General features: G+C 38.1%; 2 protein-coding genes across 6 annotated transcripts in view; one reads left to right on the forward strand and one right to left on the reverse strand.

The window, feature by feature from the left end:
- LOC103476780 (E3 ubiquitin-protein ligase NEURL1-like) overlaps positions 1–4,969 on the forward strand; it is a 38,591-nt gene extending 33,622 nt beyond the window's left edge. For both annotated transcript variants that reach the window (XM_017309139.1, XM_008429356.2), the window contains 2 exons: positions 145–324; positions 1,635–4,969. In XM_017309139.1, the coding sequence (XP_017164628.1) occupies positions 145–324; positions 1,635–1,879 (425 nt within the window). In that variant the 3' untranslated portion in view covers positions 1,880–4,969. The remainder of the gene's footprint in view (positions 1–144; positions 325–1,634) is intronic.
- Positions 4,970–8,205: 3,236 nt separating this feature from the next.
- The window catches only part of LOC103476782 (SH3 and PX domain-containing protein 2A-like), a 52,864-nt gene continuing 46,790 nt past the window's right edge, over positions 8,206–14,279 (reverse strand). For all 4 annotated transcript variants that reach the window (XM_008429359.1, XM_008429357.1, XM_008429358.2 and 1 more), the window contains 5 exons: positions 13,407–13,524; positions 12,982–13,310; positions 12,622–12,671; positions 11,433–11,552; positions 8,206–11,282 (listed from right to left, as the gene is read on the reverse strand). In XM_008429359.1, coding sequence (XP_008427581.1) covers positions 9,369–11,282; positions 11,433–11,552; positions 12,622–12,671; positions 12,982–13,310; positions 13,407–13,524 — 2,531 coding nt within the window. In that variant the 3' untranslated portion in view covers positions 8,206–9,368. The remainder of the gene's footprint in view (positions 11,283–11,432; positions 11,553–12,621; positions 12,672–12,981; positions 13,311–13,406; positions 13,525–14,279) is intronic.

Genomic DNA, 14,279 nt, shown 5'->3' on the forward strand with positions numbered 1-14,279 from the left:
AATAATGTGAGGCAGCTAGATGACCAGAACAGTTACATTTGCCTGAATGTTTGCTAATCCACCGTTGATCAGCTCTTGTAAAACTCTTGCTCTGACTGGTTTTATGAAAGCAGATGTTAACTTTCTGTCCTCTCTCTATCCAAGGCTCATCTTTGCCTCTAGATCATCAAGGTTCATCAGTGCCCAGCTCACCGTCGTGTTCGCCCAACACCCCGACAACACTCTGCAGTAGAAGCTCTGGGTCCAACCTCAACACCACACTGAACATCAGTCTGAATTCAAGTCTTAACTCCAACTACAGCACACTGTTTTCCACTTCCACAGGTTGGTTCAAGGTTTCATGGAAAATTCTCTTCAGATTTTCACACTATAGATCTTTGGAATAATGCGAGGAAGAAAACAATTATTTAAAGAAGCCATAAAAATTTTGCCAAAAAATATGTTGAGGACATTGCAAATGTGTAGAAATTAGTGTTTCGGTCGGATGAGACCAAAAGTGACGCTTTTGATCAACAGGTTAGACACCAAGTAAAGCAGGACATTTAGAATACACCATCCCCAAAATGCTGCGACTTTTCTTCAGTACAAGAAAACCATGTGCTTTAGACATGCATAAAATATATCCTGGAAGAAAACATGTGCTGGCAGATCAACTTTCAAGAAGAAAATAACCTTGAATACACAGCCAGAGCCACAAAGGAATGGTTCAGTTCACAGCATGTTAATTTATTGGAATGGAGGAGTCAAAGTCCAGGCAGAAATCCAATTGAAAATCTGTGGTAAGAAGTTGAAACGATGTTCTCCGTTCAGTCTGACCAAACCTTAGTTATTTTTGCCAAAATATTGAGCATAATTTTCATCTTTTACATGTGCAACGCATTTAGAGACAGTATTACGAAAACAACCATCAGTTTTTCTCCTCTATTTTGTGTCGGCGTAAGTTATACAGTTTGTTGTATGAAAATGGTCAACAAGTGTGAATACTTGCAATGAACTATAGTCCAATGTAAATTAGTCAATTTTAAAGCCGATATGCCTGTTTTAGAAACATTTACCTTTGTGATATGAAGCTGCAATCTGTGGTGTCCATGTTGTCTCAGGAGGAAGGAAAAGTGGCAGAAAACGTGACACATAAATACTGACTGACATTTAGAGGAGACTCAGTGGTTCTGTCCCGAGGTTTCTTTAGTTACATCAAACAAGGGTAAATTCCTTACATATTACTGAATGTGCATTTAGTGCAGCAGAGAGTTGGGCCATCTAATTTTTATCTGGGGAGTTTATTTGCCAGATGAACACTTCTAACAGTTTTTGTGTTCTTTGAGCCGTTCCAAAGCTGTTTACATGGGGACAAGCTACGGAGACAGCATGTCTACAGCAGGGTTGTTGCGAAGTTGTGGGTGTCATTGATCAGCAAAACTGTTTCAGCAGGTGGCAGGTTGGCTTCAGTGTGAAAAACAGCAAGGTTTTCTCAAAAGCACATTGCATTATACCAAGATGAGGAGAACAACCCCTATACATCTTAGTGGTCACACTTGTGTCAAATCCATGCTTCCTGTAGTTTGCATTGTGAGGTTAGACCTTTTCTAGCATTTCAGCTCTTTTTCTTATGTCTCTTCTCTCCTCCTTCTCAGGTATAAACCCAAGCTCTCCGTTTTCCAGCCATCCACATTCCCCTACATTCCCATCTTCTTCCAGCTCTTGGAGTGACGAATGCACTATCTGCTACGAGAACATGGTGGACACCGTCCTGTACGCCTGCGGTCACATGTGTCTCTGCTATGCCTGTGGGCTGAAACTCAAGAAGATGGCCAACGCGTGCTGCCCAATCTGTCGACGGACAATCAAAGACATCATCAAGACCTACCGGAGCACATAGACTTGCTTCCGACAGTGCTCAAGACATCGCAAAAAGCCATGTAAGACTTTCTAAAGACAGTACAAATGACAATCTGGCTCAGGTACTCTTACAACAGGACTTGAAGCTTGATAAAACATTTTGTTCAAATAATAGGAGACGTCATCAAAAGCCATCAGAGATGCAAGCTAAACATGGTACGGTAAAAACAACATGGCAGTATGCCTCAACTCATTCATGCTGAAAAGAAACTGCTGTGTCCCATGTCATGCAGAAGAAACACTTCATGATCTCTGCATCCAAGTTAAATGGAGATTGTCCAGAGCCGGGGATAATAACAAACAGAATAAATCTCCAGCTTCACCAGCTGCTACTCTGCTGCTTTTCAGGAAGCTTTGAGTCAGACAGTCATTTAAGAGGAAGAATCGATTCTCTTCCTAAACTGAGGGAAAAATCAAGGGAAGATAGTTTTATTTTGGGATTTCCTGAAGGCGGTGAAAAAAAATGAAATAAGTAGAGAGGGTGAGAAAATCTTCCTTTAGCAATAATCAGACAATAAAACCTAAGCACTAAGGGTACAGAGAACCTTAAAGGAACTTAAATCCGTAATAAGTGGAGTGTCTTGCATATTAACCCACCACCTGAGGTTGTCAGGCAGAGACTGTGGAAATGGTGCAAAAGTGAGAACGACGTCACCGGAGAAGGTGAGCCTTGATGAGGATCGAGAATGTGAATCAGCGAAGATGAAGGCTGAGGAGGCTGTAAGTTTGAGACTGAGATGGGGGAGATGAGGAGGTGGTTGAGCAGAGTGTGTGCCTGTTTTGGTGAAGATGAAGTGTTAGTTCACTCAGAAGTTGAGATGCATGTTCTGGGTGTTGGCTGTCATTCCCTCCCTTTTGTGGCTTTTCGGTAACTTTTCTGGATTATGTAATTACACAAAAAGTCATCCAAATAAAGAGTGGTGGGTACTGGGAAAGTTCTTGTTTTTTTTTTTCTTTAAAGTGTTGAATCAAGCTGTTATTCACTGTTAGAATCACTAACAAGCCTGTAACCCTTCTCTACTTGTGCCATGTCATGGCATTCTGCATGACATGGGACACGGCAATCTTCTTTAGAAGATTAAAATAGTAATATTTGTTTGAATAATGGTGTATATCTGTGCATTGCATCTTATAGCTGGTCCTCATGTGCAATCAGTGACAAATATGTAACAACTGTGAGAATTTCATTTGCATATCATTTCCTGTGTGCTGCTCTCTGACTATAAAAGGTAACATAATATTTTCATGTGTCTACTCATGTATTATATACTCATCATCTTTGAATAGGTAACGTTTTCTGTTGGGGTTTTTTTTTCTGAAAAATTGCATCACTCATTTATTATAGTAGATATTAAATTGTGTTTTATAACATGTCATCTCATCACTGCAGGATTAGCATTACCAGTTACAAGTATGTTGTATAACATTTGTTCATATTTTCTGAGTGTATATTAGGCAGTTCACTGTGAAAACCGAAAGTAATGTTTAGATTACTTTTCATCATAGAATCCTTATTTTGTGGTTCTAGTTTTCAAGACATGAGCTGGTTGACACTCGAGTATAGAAACACAACTTTGCTATATTTTATGTGAAACTGAATGCATATATGTCCTTGATGGTGGTATGCATAGTATTTCTTTTATCCTCCACAAAGAGCTCCTACATATTTTAGTGTCAAAATGTCATATTTTTCCAGGCTTGAGTTTCCAATGTTGTCATTTTTCTCCCACTTTTTAAGCTATAAATATCACTTTCACAGCAAACATCTCTATAATGGTCTTTAAATATGGAACATAGAGACAGCTAAGATATGGATGGATGGATGGATGGATGGATGGATGGATGGATGGATGGATGGATGGATGGATGGATGGATGGATGGATGGATGGATGGATGGATGGATGGATGACATCCTTGCATGGATTTCCTGGTCTAAATAGGAACCCTGTGACGATTACACATTATGTTGTTCTGCGCTGGAATGTTTATTAGCTTTTTCATACCTGGTTATTTTTCCCCTTCCTGACTAAGACATAAAATATGGAGTATTTGTACTAGAAAGAGAGACTTGTGAGGATTGAAACCTTGCTTGTACATTCAAAAGCTCTTTCTATGTTATTATAAAGAATCGTTGTGCGTTTTTATATGTGTGGTTAAATTAGGATTTGTATCTATACTCTTAATAGTTTTGGTGTAGGAATATAGAAATATGCTACAACAGGTCTATAGCATGAATAGTTATAGGAAGAGTTTACTGATATTTTTCCAGTTACAAACAGTTCAGGAAAAAATAAAAACACTCTGCAACCTCACCCTATTCAGCACATGTTTAAACAAGCCAAATGTGCAATTTTCAAGCACAATTGATAAATTTGAGAATATACCACATATAATTTAAAAAGCATTGCACACTCACATTCAGTATCTAGGTAACCTATCCTATTTTGGAATTGTGCCCTCTAAGCGCAAAGCCAAAAAGCCAGCACGGAAGTTCAGCTATTATGTCTTTGTACCAAAAAACATATATTACTAATCATGTACAACTTCACAAATCAAGTAACAGATAAGTGAATGATAAACTTCCAATCGTCAGACCAAGACAAAAATTGCTGAGCTTTTCCAAGAAGTAGAAATATCTAAATTTGACATATAGACTCCAGTGAGTTTCTGTATATGAATATAGACTTTAAACAAGTGCAATGCAATAAAATAATAACTTGAAACAATTTTTGTTTGCAAAAACCCAAGCCAGCTGCATCGTTCCCATCTGGTTTATTTCTCATGGATAAAGAGCCATAACTATGCCACTTTAAGGGATAGACATTTGTATGTTTTTTAACTGATAAATTAAAAATCTCACATGTGGTGAGCAAAACGATTTGCTCACCACATGTGAGCAAATCGTTTCAGTCCTAGTAAAAAAAAAGCCAGAAAATGTTACAAAGTGTATATCAGAAAAAAAGAAGAATTTGGTCTGCTTTTTTTTTCTTTCTAAATGATGTTAAAATAATCTAATTGCATCTGAATATGAATTATATTTTGTTTGTTAAATAAAGTCTGTAACACTGACCTTTCTGCTGTTTTTTCTTTTGACGTTATCACTCATACACAAAAGAAGCACATAGGTTTATAGCTCTTGGAAGTGTGTAGGTAGGTTATTCTTTATTTAGGTCTAGCCATTTGGCTTAAATTGCTATGAAAGGGGAAACGTATGTTCAGAACTTCTGCACAGCATGAATATTACGTCAATTTGGCACGAATAGGGTATAGGATTGGATAAATGTCACTGTGTTTTCTCTAAATATGCTTTACAAATATTTGATGGTAACACTTAGCAGAAATTTGAAGTTGAAAAGGAGATAGAGACCAAAAAGGTACTCTGCACTGTACAATCCTTCTCACAAGTGTACTTGACTAACATTGCACCATATACTATACAAATAACACCGGCAAGAGCTTTTAGTAAACGACCATAACTCACAAGGAAAGTGTTTACATTTGTGGTATGTAGACCTGGCCACAGCTAACATCATCTGTTATTTACAGGCCTGTCCTTGCGGTTCTGCTGCAGCACTGTCTAATGGCCCAATCCATAGCCTACGATGTCCAGACATGAAACAGGGCAGTGGTGGCTGCCACTCGTGGTTGAGTATTCTCAGAGGGAAACGTGCAGGTAGAGTCTGTGACTGTGAAAGTGACATAAATGCATCGTATTTCGCCAGTGTCTGTGTACACATAGAATTTCCACTAAGACCTCTCAGTGAACCTGGCCGCCAGCCTTCTACAGGCTCAAAGGGTTTGCCAGACATGCTCAAGCGGAGTTGTACTATCTCTGCCAGACAGCTGCTTGGCCAAACACAAACACCATCTATTAAGGTATTAAGTTTGGATTTCAAAAATAGCGGCAGGCAGTATTGATCCTGAATCTTAACCAGACATCAGAGAGCCTGAGTTTTTAGGTTGCTTCTCTTCTTGTTGCACCGGTCAGCTGGTGTTTGGTGTTCAGTTGGATGTGACATCTCTTCGTCTGTCCTATTTGTGTCTTGGACAAACTGTAAGATCAATCACAACTATGTTAGAAAGTGTCAACTGATCATTGTCACTTCCACGCTATTTAATTGTTAAGCTGATGAAGTCCCCAAGTAGGTTACTGTGATAGTGTTTAATCCCTACTAAGATATTGTGCAATGTTGCCCTCCAGTGGTAAATAGTATGTTCTGCATTATGTAATTCTACACACATAGAGCCCTGTTGAGTAGTTTAGAAAGTTACTGAAAAGCTGATATATTTGGGAAACTCCATTCACACAGGTAAAAACATTATGCTCTTACACACAGACTGTTTTCAGGCCATCATTTCTGTTAATTATTATTATTTTCAACTTACAGCTGATGAAAACATTGATGAAAAAAAATCTGGTTTGATTTACATTATTTTATTAACATTGCTATACTCAAACTAATCTTATGATTATTTCTCAGCTTTGTGCATGTGTAAATATGCACAAAGCTCATGTGTCATGTGTCCACTGATATGCAATAAAAAGGCAGCCTTTGCCTGGAGAATACATAATACCACCCCTTTAACAATTACCAAGTGGCAACACCATGGAAGTGTGAGTTTCCAGGGGATTCTGTGTCCCTGAGACCCCAGGAGAAGGGCACAACACCACCTTGTCCTATAATTCTCAGAAGCTAGTAAGCTAGTAATTCAGAGTGAAAGGAGTCATGAAAGGCCATTCTGCAAGGAAGAAGCCAGTCGTCCGAAAGCAACAAAAAAAGAAAAATGTTGATTGTGCACTCAGGTAAAAATACTTTGATTTTTAGAGACTTGTTCTGTGGTCTGCTGAAATAAAAATGTAAATGTTTGACCATAATGACCATTGTCAGATTGGGAGGAAGAAGGAGGAAGGAAGGAGAAATGCCTCAAATGGGTCTTCCAAATTGGACAATGATTCTAAACATGCCACTAAATTACACAGGTAGCCGCAGAGATACACAACCATTCATGAATTTCTGAGTAGGAATAGCTTAAACCGGGTCCATACCATTAACCCACTTACTTAAAAAGAAAAACCCAACATTTCTGATAAAAGTAATGATTTGCAGCTGGGATTATGCCAGGACATTGTTGATGTCCTCCAAAAAGCCATCCATGTATAACATCCAGTTGTGCACATACAGTATATACTGTATTTATTTACATATATATTTTAAAAAAAGTCTAAGTCTCAAAGTCTAAAAATGTTTGATATTGTGTGTAGAAATCTGACAATGTATAAATGGCAATAAATTAAGATATGTGAACTCATGTCTGACTTTAAAATACATTGGTTTTGTTCATTTCAGTGTGTGACAATGTGTCATTAAGGGTCCATATTAATTTGACACTAAATAAATCACGTGCAAATTATGAGTGGATATAACATTTTCTGCAGCACTGCATTTATGTCATTTCTGCGGTTTCTTACCTTGAGAATGATCAAATTTATGTGGATACAATCAAGATTAGCATGACACAAATAATCTAATATACTGATTCACGTATCTTATATTGCAAGTTAATCTGATTATGTTGGAGGGACTTCATCTAATAGTTAACGTGTGGCACCTGTCTCTGTAAAACTAAGTGTTTCAGTTTCCCATTAACCTGTTTACAGTTGACGGTTGCAGAATAATGGTGTGCAAAATTGAAAATGCAACTTTGGTAACTTAAACCATTTGATTTCCCATTTGTAGATGAATTTAAAAGCTTGGTGAGCCAAACATGCTGCTTTTCCTAAATCTAAAACTAACTAATGGCTATTGTTTAGGATTAAGGATATTAATGCAAAGTAATCAAACATGATCTATTTTAATAACACTACCAATCAAACTACTGTTTGATTTTGTTGTTTTTTGTTTATTTGAACAATAATCTCATCTTGACAAGATCCATTGGAAAGCATTTTCCCTTTTTCATGGTTGGAAATAACTCTGTTGTTTGATCCTCAGTGATTATGTCTTGTAATAACTTGTCATTATATTGCTCATTATTCAAGACATTAATTGGTAATTATTCTAGATAATTACTTCTTTTAATCACCATTTTAATGCTAATTAAGGTGACTGCCTTTTATTACAATTTGACAGATGCAGGTTTTTGTGTCTTGTATTTAAAGAAAGACTAATAATTGTATATATTCAAATTGTTTTTTATTATTATTATTTTTTTTTTGTATTCACCCCTCATAATTCAAAGAAGTGTCCCTAATTTGTGGAATTAGGAAAACATATTAAACTTTGTGCAACAAAAAATACACATAATGTCAAAAAGTGCATTTATTAGAGTCATTTTTGGCACTTCAGTTATTGTAACTGGTCACACATTTGGCATAAAACACAAAGGAGCATCCCAAACAAAAAAAGAGTTATGTCAAATTTACTGCCCAGCAGAAATTCAAATGTTACTGTCTGTTTAAAGCTGTGATCTTTTTCAATACAAGTGTAAGGAATGAATAAATTATTTTTTTAACTGATGCAAGATTACATTTTTGCAGAAAAAAGGATAGATTAAAAAAAGATATTGCAAGTTCTTTCAGAAATGACTAACAAAATCAAAATACTGAAAATCTGAGATGCTCACAATTTGTTTCTTTGGAACAATACTACAAAAAATGGATAAAATGCTTTACATAAAGGAGACGTACGGTATACAACATGCAGCACCATGATGTGACTAACACAAAGCAGCTTAGACAACAAAGCTTTTCTTTAGCAAAAAAAAAAAATGAGTGAAAGGTGTTGTTGATATAATGAATCATTTTAAACATGCAGTAAGCTTTATTTCCTTAAAACGTGTTAAGTTATGCATTTAAAAGTTACAGAAAATGGTTCAAGAATTAGAAAACTGAAGATAGTCTTCAAGCTAAATGTACAGCACCATGCAAAAGTATTCATAACACTCGAACGTTTTCACAGTTTGTCTTATTACAATCACAAACTTCACTGTATCTTATTAAGATTTTATGTACAATTTACTACTAGCACTTACATTTATTTAGGGATATTAGAGTTAAGGGGACCGAGTTAAAAAAATTATGAAAATTGAATCACTTTCTTTAAACCTATGCAATATTTTGTGTTGGTCTATGACAAAAACTAATAAAACACAGATATGTTTGTGATCGTAAAATTACGTAACATGAAGTCGTTAAGGGTTGTGAATATTTTTGTAATGTGCTTAAACTTCTGGCAAACATTCAGTAATTCTTGCTGCTATTTGGTTTCATCACTAAATCCCAAGCTTTAAGTGCAAGGTCTTAGGTACTGTAGACTCATTTCACCAGTTGTAATCTGTCTTTGCTTGGTTACTATTTCACTTTGCTGCTTGTATTGATGCAGGTACCGGAGTAGCCTTTTAGCGTAAACCAACGCATTTATAAGACTGGATACGTATGTCTATGGCACTGTTAGCTCAAGAGAGAGATCTAGTGCTTCTTCTCAAGGTAGTTAGAGGGAACCCATCCTTTCCTTGGCCTGCCATTGTCAAGAATCTTGCAGTACCACCACCCATTAGGGTTTCTTTCAAGAACCTCCAGACTTGTCCCCTCAGGAAATCCCATAGTCTCCTCATCGCCATGGTAATCTGCAATGGAGACATATACCTCCCTGAGGTTATTGTGGATGATGTGGGGCTTAGGTTTCACTGGGGACACTGGAAGGGCATTCTTCGGAGAGCTCAGGCCCAAAGACTCCGAGCTGCCGGTACCAGATCTGTTCCTGTTGTTTGATGGCAGACTGCGAGGCACAGCACCAAAAGAAGCATTGCGTCGCACTGTGGGGCTGACACGTGGGTTGTCTGTTGAGTTGAGGGACTCATTTCTTCTGAGGGACACAGCAGGACTGGCACTGTCTCGGATTGGAGCTGAGATGAAGACTGACTGAGGTCTGACAACCTGCTGTTGTTTGGTGCTGTTTTGCTTAAGTGAGCTGAACAAGCTTGCAGGCTTGGAGAGACCACCTGGAGGTTTGGAAGGAATGGGTGGCATGACCTTCTTTAAATTCAGGTTGATGTTGTTCAACACTCGCACCCTTTGTTCGTTCTTTTCGAGACTGTTGGACTTGCTGAGGCATCCAGGTTTGGTTGGTGTACCATAGGATTCATACTCTCCCATGTCATCTTGTTGTCTGGCAGGCTCCAAAAAGTATGTAGGAGCCCAACCTTCTGCATCTCCCCAGCGGATATACCACCAGCCACTTTCCTGCTTCTCAAGGACCTCCACAACCACCCCAGCAGGGAAGCTGAGCTCAGAGTCTTGAACTTTCTCATAGGGATCAGTTGTGCGATACAGGTTGAAACCATCCATGTCAGACTCACCTCGGCTTCCTTTGGAGTAGATGGATGAGAGATCGGACGTACTCTGAGATGAAAAGGAATCTTCTGAGGAAATGACTGAAGCTGTCTCAGAATCTTCACCTTTACTTTTGGTGCCATTCTTCAGCTGACCTGTTGGCCGCAGCTGTCTTCTTAAGGTGCTGATGTCCATCTTCTCTGCGCTAGATGCTTTGGCTAGCTGTGGCTTAGGTCTCACCACAGGTCTCAATTTAGAGGAAGACTTGGTGAAGGAGGTCATCTTGCTTTCGTCATTGTCTTTCTTTGGTCTGGAGAGATCTGGGGTTGACTCAGACGAAGCAGATTTGGGACAGGATGCTTCCTCAGATCTGGCTGAAGGTGGAGTCCCATTCAAGTCAATCTTGAGCCTGTTACCAGCAGGTCTCCATCCACCTGATGCCTGGTTTGCAGTCTTGCCATTTTCTGACAAAACACTTGTCTTGGATAAGTTTGAGTCTCTGCTGCACTGTCTCTCTGGGGTCTCCCTGAAGGGCAGGAAGCCATCATTCTCATAGATACATTCTTCCTCTCCCCCAGCTTCTCCTTCTCCTTCTTGGCCATCCTCAAATGATTCACCCAATTTAAAGGAGGCGCTGTGGAGTGATGAAGCAGGAGATGGCTTGGAAGACAAATGAGACCCCTTTTCAGAGGACGTTTCTTCATTCTTAAAGTCCACCAGAGAACTTTCCCCTCTCAGAAACTCAAACTCAGATTCCAGGTCCAGATCTCCAATGGCAGGCACATCGTATTCTGGCTCCTCATAAACTGGCCCACTAGGAGATACAGGAGACTCCGGGGCATCTGATCCCGGACTGCTTGGAGGTGCTGTCTCCACTGAATCCTGTTTTTTGACAGGTGGGGCAGGAGGTGGTACTTTCGGGCGACACAGAGTGCTTGTTCTCCGATTCAAGTTAGGCTTTTTACGTTTGTCAATGTAGGAACATGGAGCCCAGCCCTCCTTCTCACCAATTTGGACATACCACCATCCACCAGAATTCTTTTCAATCACCTAAAGTACACAAATAAAATAGTTTACGTTTTTAATAGCATGATTCTGACTGAGAAGAAATGCTAAACTGATGAAGCACAGGATTGTGTGCATTTACTGTATTTAAATTTATTATATTGTTCCATAGTTTTAACTTGGAAGGGTGTTTACCTCGGCTTTCTGACCTCCATTAAAACTGATGCCATCGGATATGCAAGACTGGAAATCGGCAATGGTGTAGTACTCAGCTTCAACTGCAGGGGGCTCTGGAGGGGAGGGCAGCTGAAAACCCTAAATGATAAAAAGAGACTTTTAAACTTATTGAAAATGAGTGAAGAAGCATACAACATGCACACTATTTCATCTCACTCCATTTAAAGAGTAATTTTACTTAAAACTAAAAAACTTGAAACAGCAGATTTGCATTTTTATTCATTCTGTTGTTATTTTAAAATTACTCTAACATTTTGGGTTTAATTACTTCTACATTATTGGAGGACTGTTAACCTAAAATTTAAATGGTATTTTATACATTCCTAGGTGCATATATAGTGCTATGTAAAAGTAGTTGACCCATAAAATATATATTTTGTAGGTTTTTGCTTATTGTAACAAATACATTGAAAAATAAAAAAAAAATGTTTTTATTGGGTTTTTTTTCAAATTATGTCATTTATAAAATAAAGCTCTTAAAGCAACACAAAAGTGATCCCTTCATACTCTGTCAACCCCAATTTCTATTGTAAATGAGTTATAGTACCCATCTGACAGCATGAAGTAGGATAAAAGATTTCAGACAATACACATATGTGTATGTGACATTTACCAGACTTAAATCCAATTAGGATATTTGACAGACTACTTATGCTCAGAGATTTTTCCAATGTGAAAACATTTCTGTAGAAAAGAAAAGCAGATAAATTATCTTCTACAAGGATGTAAAAGACTGACTGCAGTTTAGAAATGCCGGTGTCAGCCGTTGCCACCTAGCATTATCCACCCAGATATTATAAGATTTAGGTTGCAATTATTTTTTCACATAGAGGAGTCAACATTGTCTGGATAGCTTTATTTGCTTAATAAAAGTAAACAGAAAGTAAAAACAAAAAGAAAAAAAAATCTGTAATTCTATTTTTTCACAACTTCCACAAAATGTTAAATGACATTCACTTTGGTGAATAACTAAGAGAATAAAGTTGCTGAGATTTTTGCTTTTGAAGTCTTGGCTATTTTCTGATGTTGTTTAGAATCTTTACCTAAACAAACTGTGCAAAAACATTTAGATGACCAACTAGTGAGATGTGTCTCAGTGGCTATAAAACCAACTAGGAAAAAAAGAGAGTAGATGGATTATTCTTACCAGGGTTGCATCTCTTCGAGGGGGAGGTTTTTGCCTGAGGACAGGGGAACCTGTGAAAGCAGAATTTGAAGACAAAATAGGCATTTGGTTACTATTTTCATCTATATTTACCAGGAAGGAGGATAATGTACTTGTGTAGATTTGTGTGCACATCAACCTTGCTATATGTCTTGGTGTGGCTTAAACAAAGAAAAAGCATCCGATGCATAGATATTGAAACACATTGTAAAGTGATTTGTAGAATTTTCAGAGATTTAAAAGACGTCATTCATCACAAGAGAGAAATAAAAGATGAGCCAAATGGAGAGAAATCTATTAGTTATTCAAAATAAAACATAACATACAATTACCACAACTGACCTATTTCCACTCGATGTGGGGCTATCCGGGCTACGGCCGGTGAGGCAGGCTCTACTTTGCTTTTTCCCTCCTGTGGAGCGTTAACTGGGCTGGATTCGGTGCAAGGAATCGGCAAGCTGATCTCCTTCCTGGAAACCTGGGGACTCTCAAGGACTCCTTCAGTCTGCACATTCTTCTCGCTTAAAGCCTTCTTGTTTAGCAGGTTGCTGATCTCCATGATATTTCCAATGATCTCAACCGGGCCTGTGACCGTCTTCTTACGGGGAGACAAATCGTCCTTCATTTTCTTGAGGTAAGAAGCTGGAGCCCAGCCCTCTTTATCTTGGTATCTGCGGCGAGAGAAGAGACAACCGTAAAATTGGCCTTTTTTTTTTTTTCATACGAAGGACGACAAAAATGTCCACAGAAAGCGAGCAGAGGCGTACCTGATAAACCACCAGCCTTCAAGGTTCTTCTGAATGACCTCAACAATGACTCCTTTCTCAAAAGCAATTTCATCTTTGCCCTCGCTGGAGTAAGGCTGCACTGTGATGTACTTCTCTTCTGTTATAAAAGGGGAATGACAAAAAACAGCTAAGATCTGACAGATGTCATAAATCTGAAAACAAAATATAAATTGCCACGAAAGAAAAAGCAAAAAAGGAAAGTTTTCATGAAACGCTGGCATCGAATTTTTTTTTTTTGCGCAATGTTTCAGCTGCCAGTTGCACTGATGTGCTTAGTTCATGTGTTAAAATGCTCTCTGGCAATTATCAGTATTTATAATTTTTTAATGAAGCCAAAATAACTTTATAATGCAGTAAAAAAAACAACTACAAGGCACTATAAATTCATGCCTTTCAGAAAATGTTTTTGCCATTGCAGCAGCTAAAAAGAATTCTCTGGCCTTACGCAGATGGCGTGTGTTGAGGTATTAAGGTAATTGCTTTGCAAGAATCTAAATAACAATATAAAAGAACTAATAGGTACAACACGCTGCATGAGGACTGTAGCCACTGTACACCGAGCACTAGTGTGATGTTCAACATCCATAAAAAGCAATGAGGCACCATGGTGGTGGTAGAATAACATATTTTTTTCATTCAAAAGGTCTGTTGTTCTCTAATTAATCCCGAACCCAATCAAAAGTGGTCCGATGGAAGGAATGAAAAGGAAAATTGGCTTAGATCTGGATTTTTTGATCAAATAAATAAAAGGTGCAAAAACAAATAAAAGTTTGCAACCCACACCACATGATAGGAAGATTTAGCGTCTGAATCCCCTGAAGAAACATTTAATATGTTAAATATTAACATATT

The sequence above is a fragment of the Poecilia reticulata genome, linkage group LG15 (assembly GCF_000633615.1).
Source record: "Poecilia reticulata strain Guanapo linkage group LG15, Guppy_female_1.0+MT, whole genome shotgun sequence".
Classification (NCBI taxonomy): Eukaryota; Metazoa; Chordata; class Actinopteri; order Cyprinodontiformes; family Poeciliidae; genus Poecilia; species Poecilia reticulata.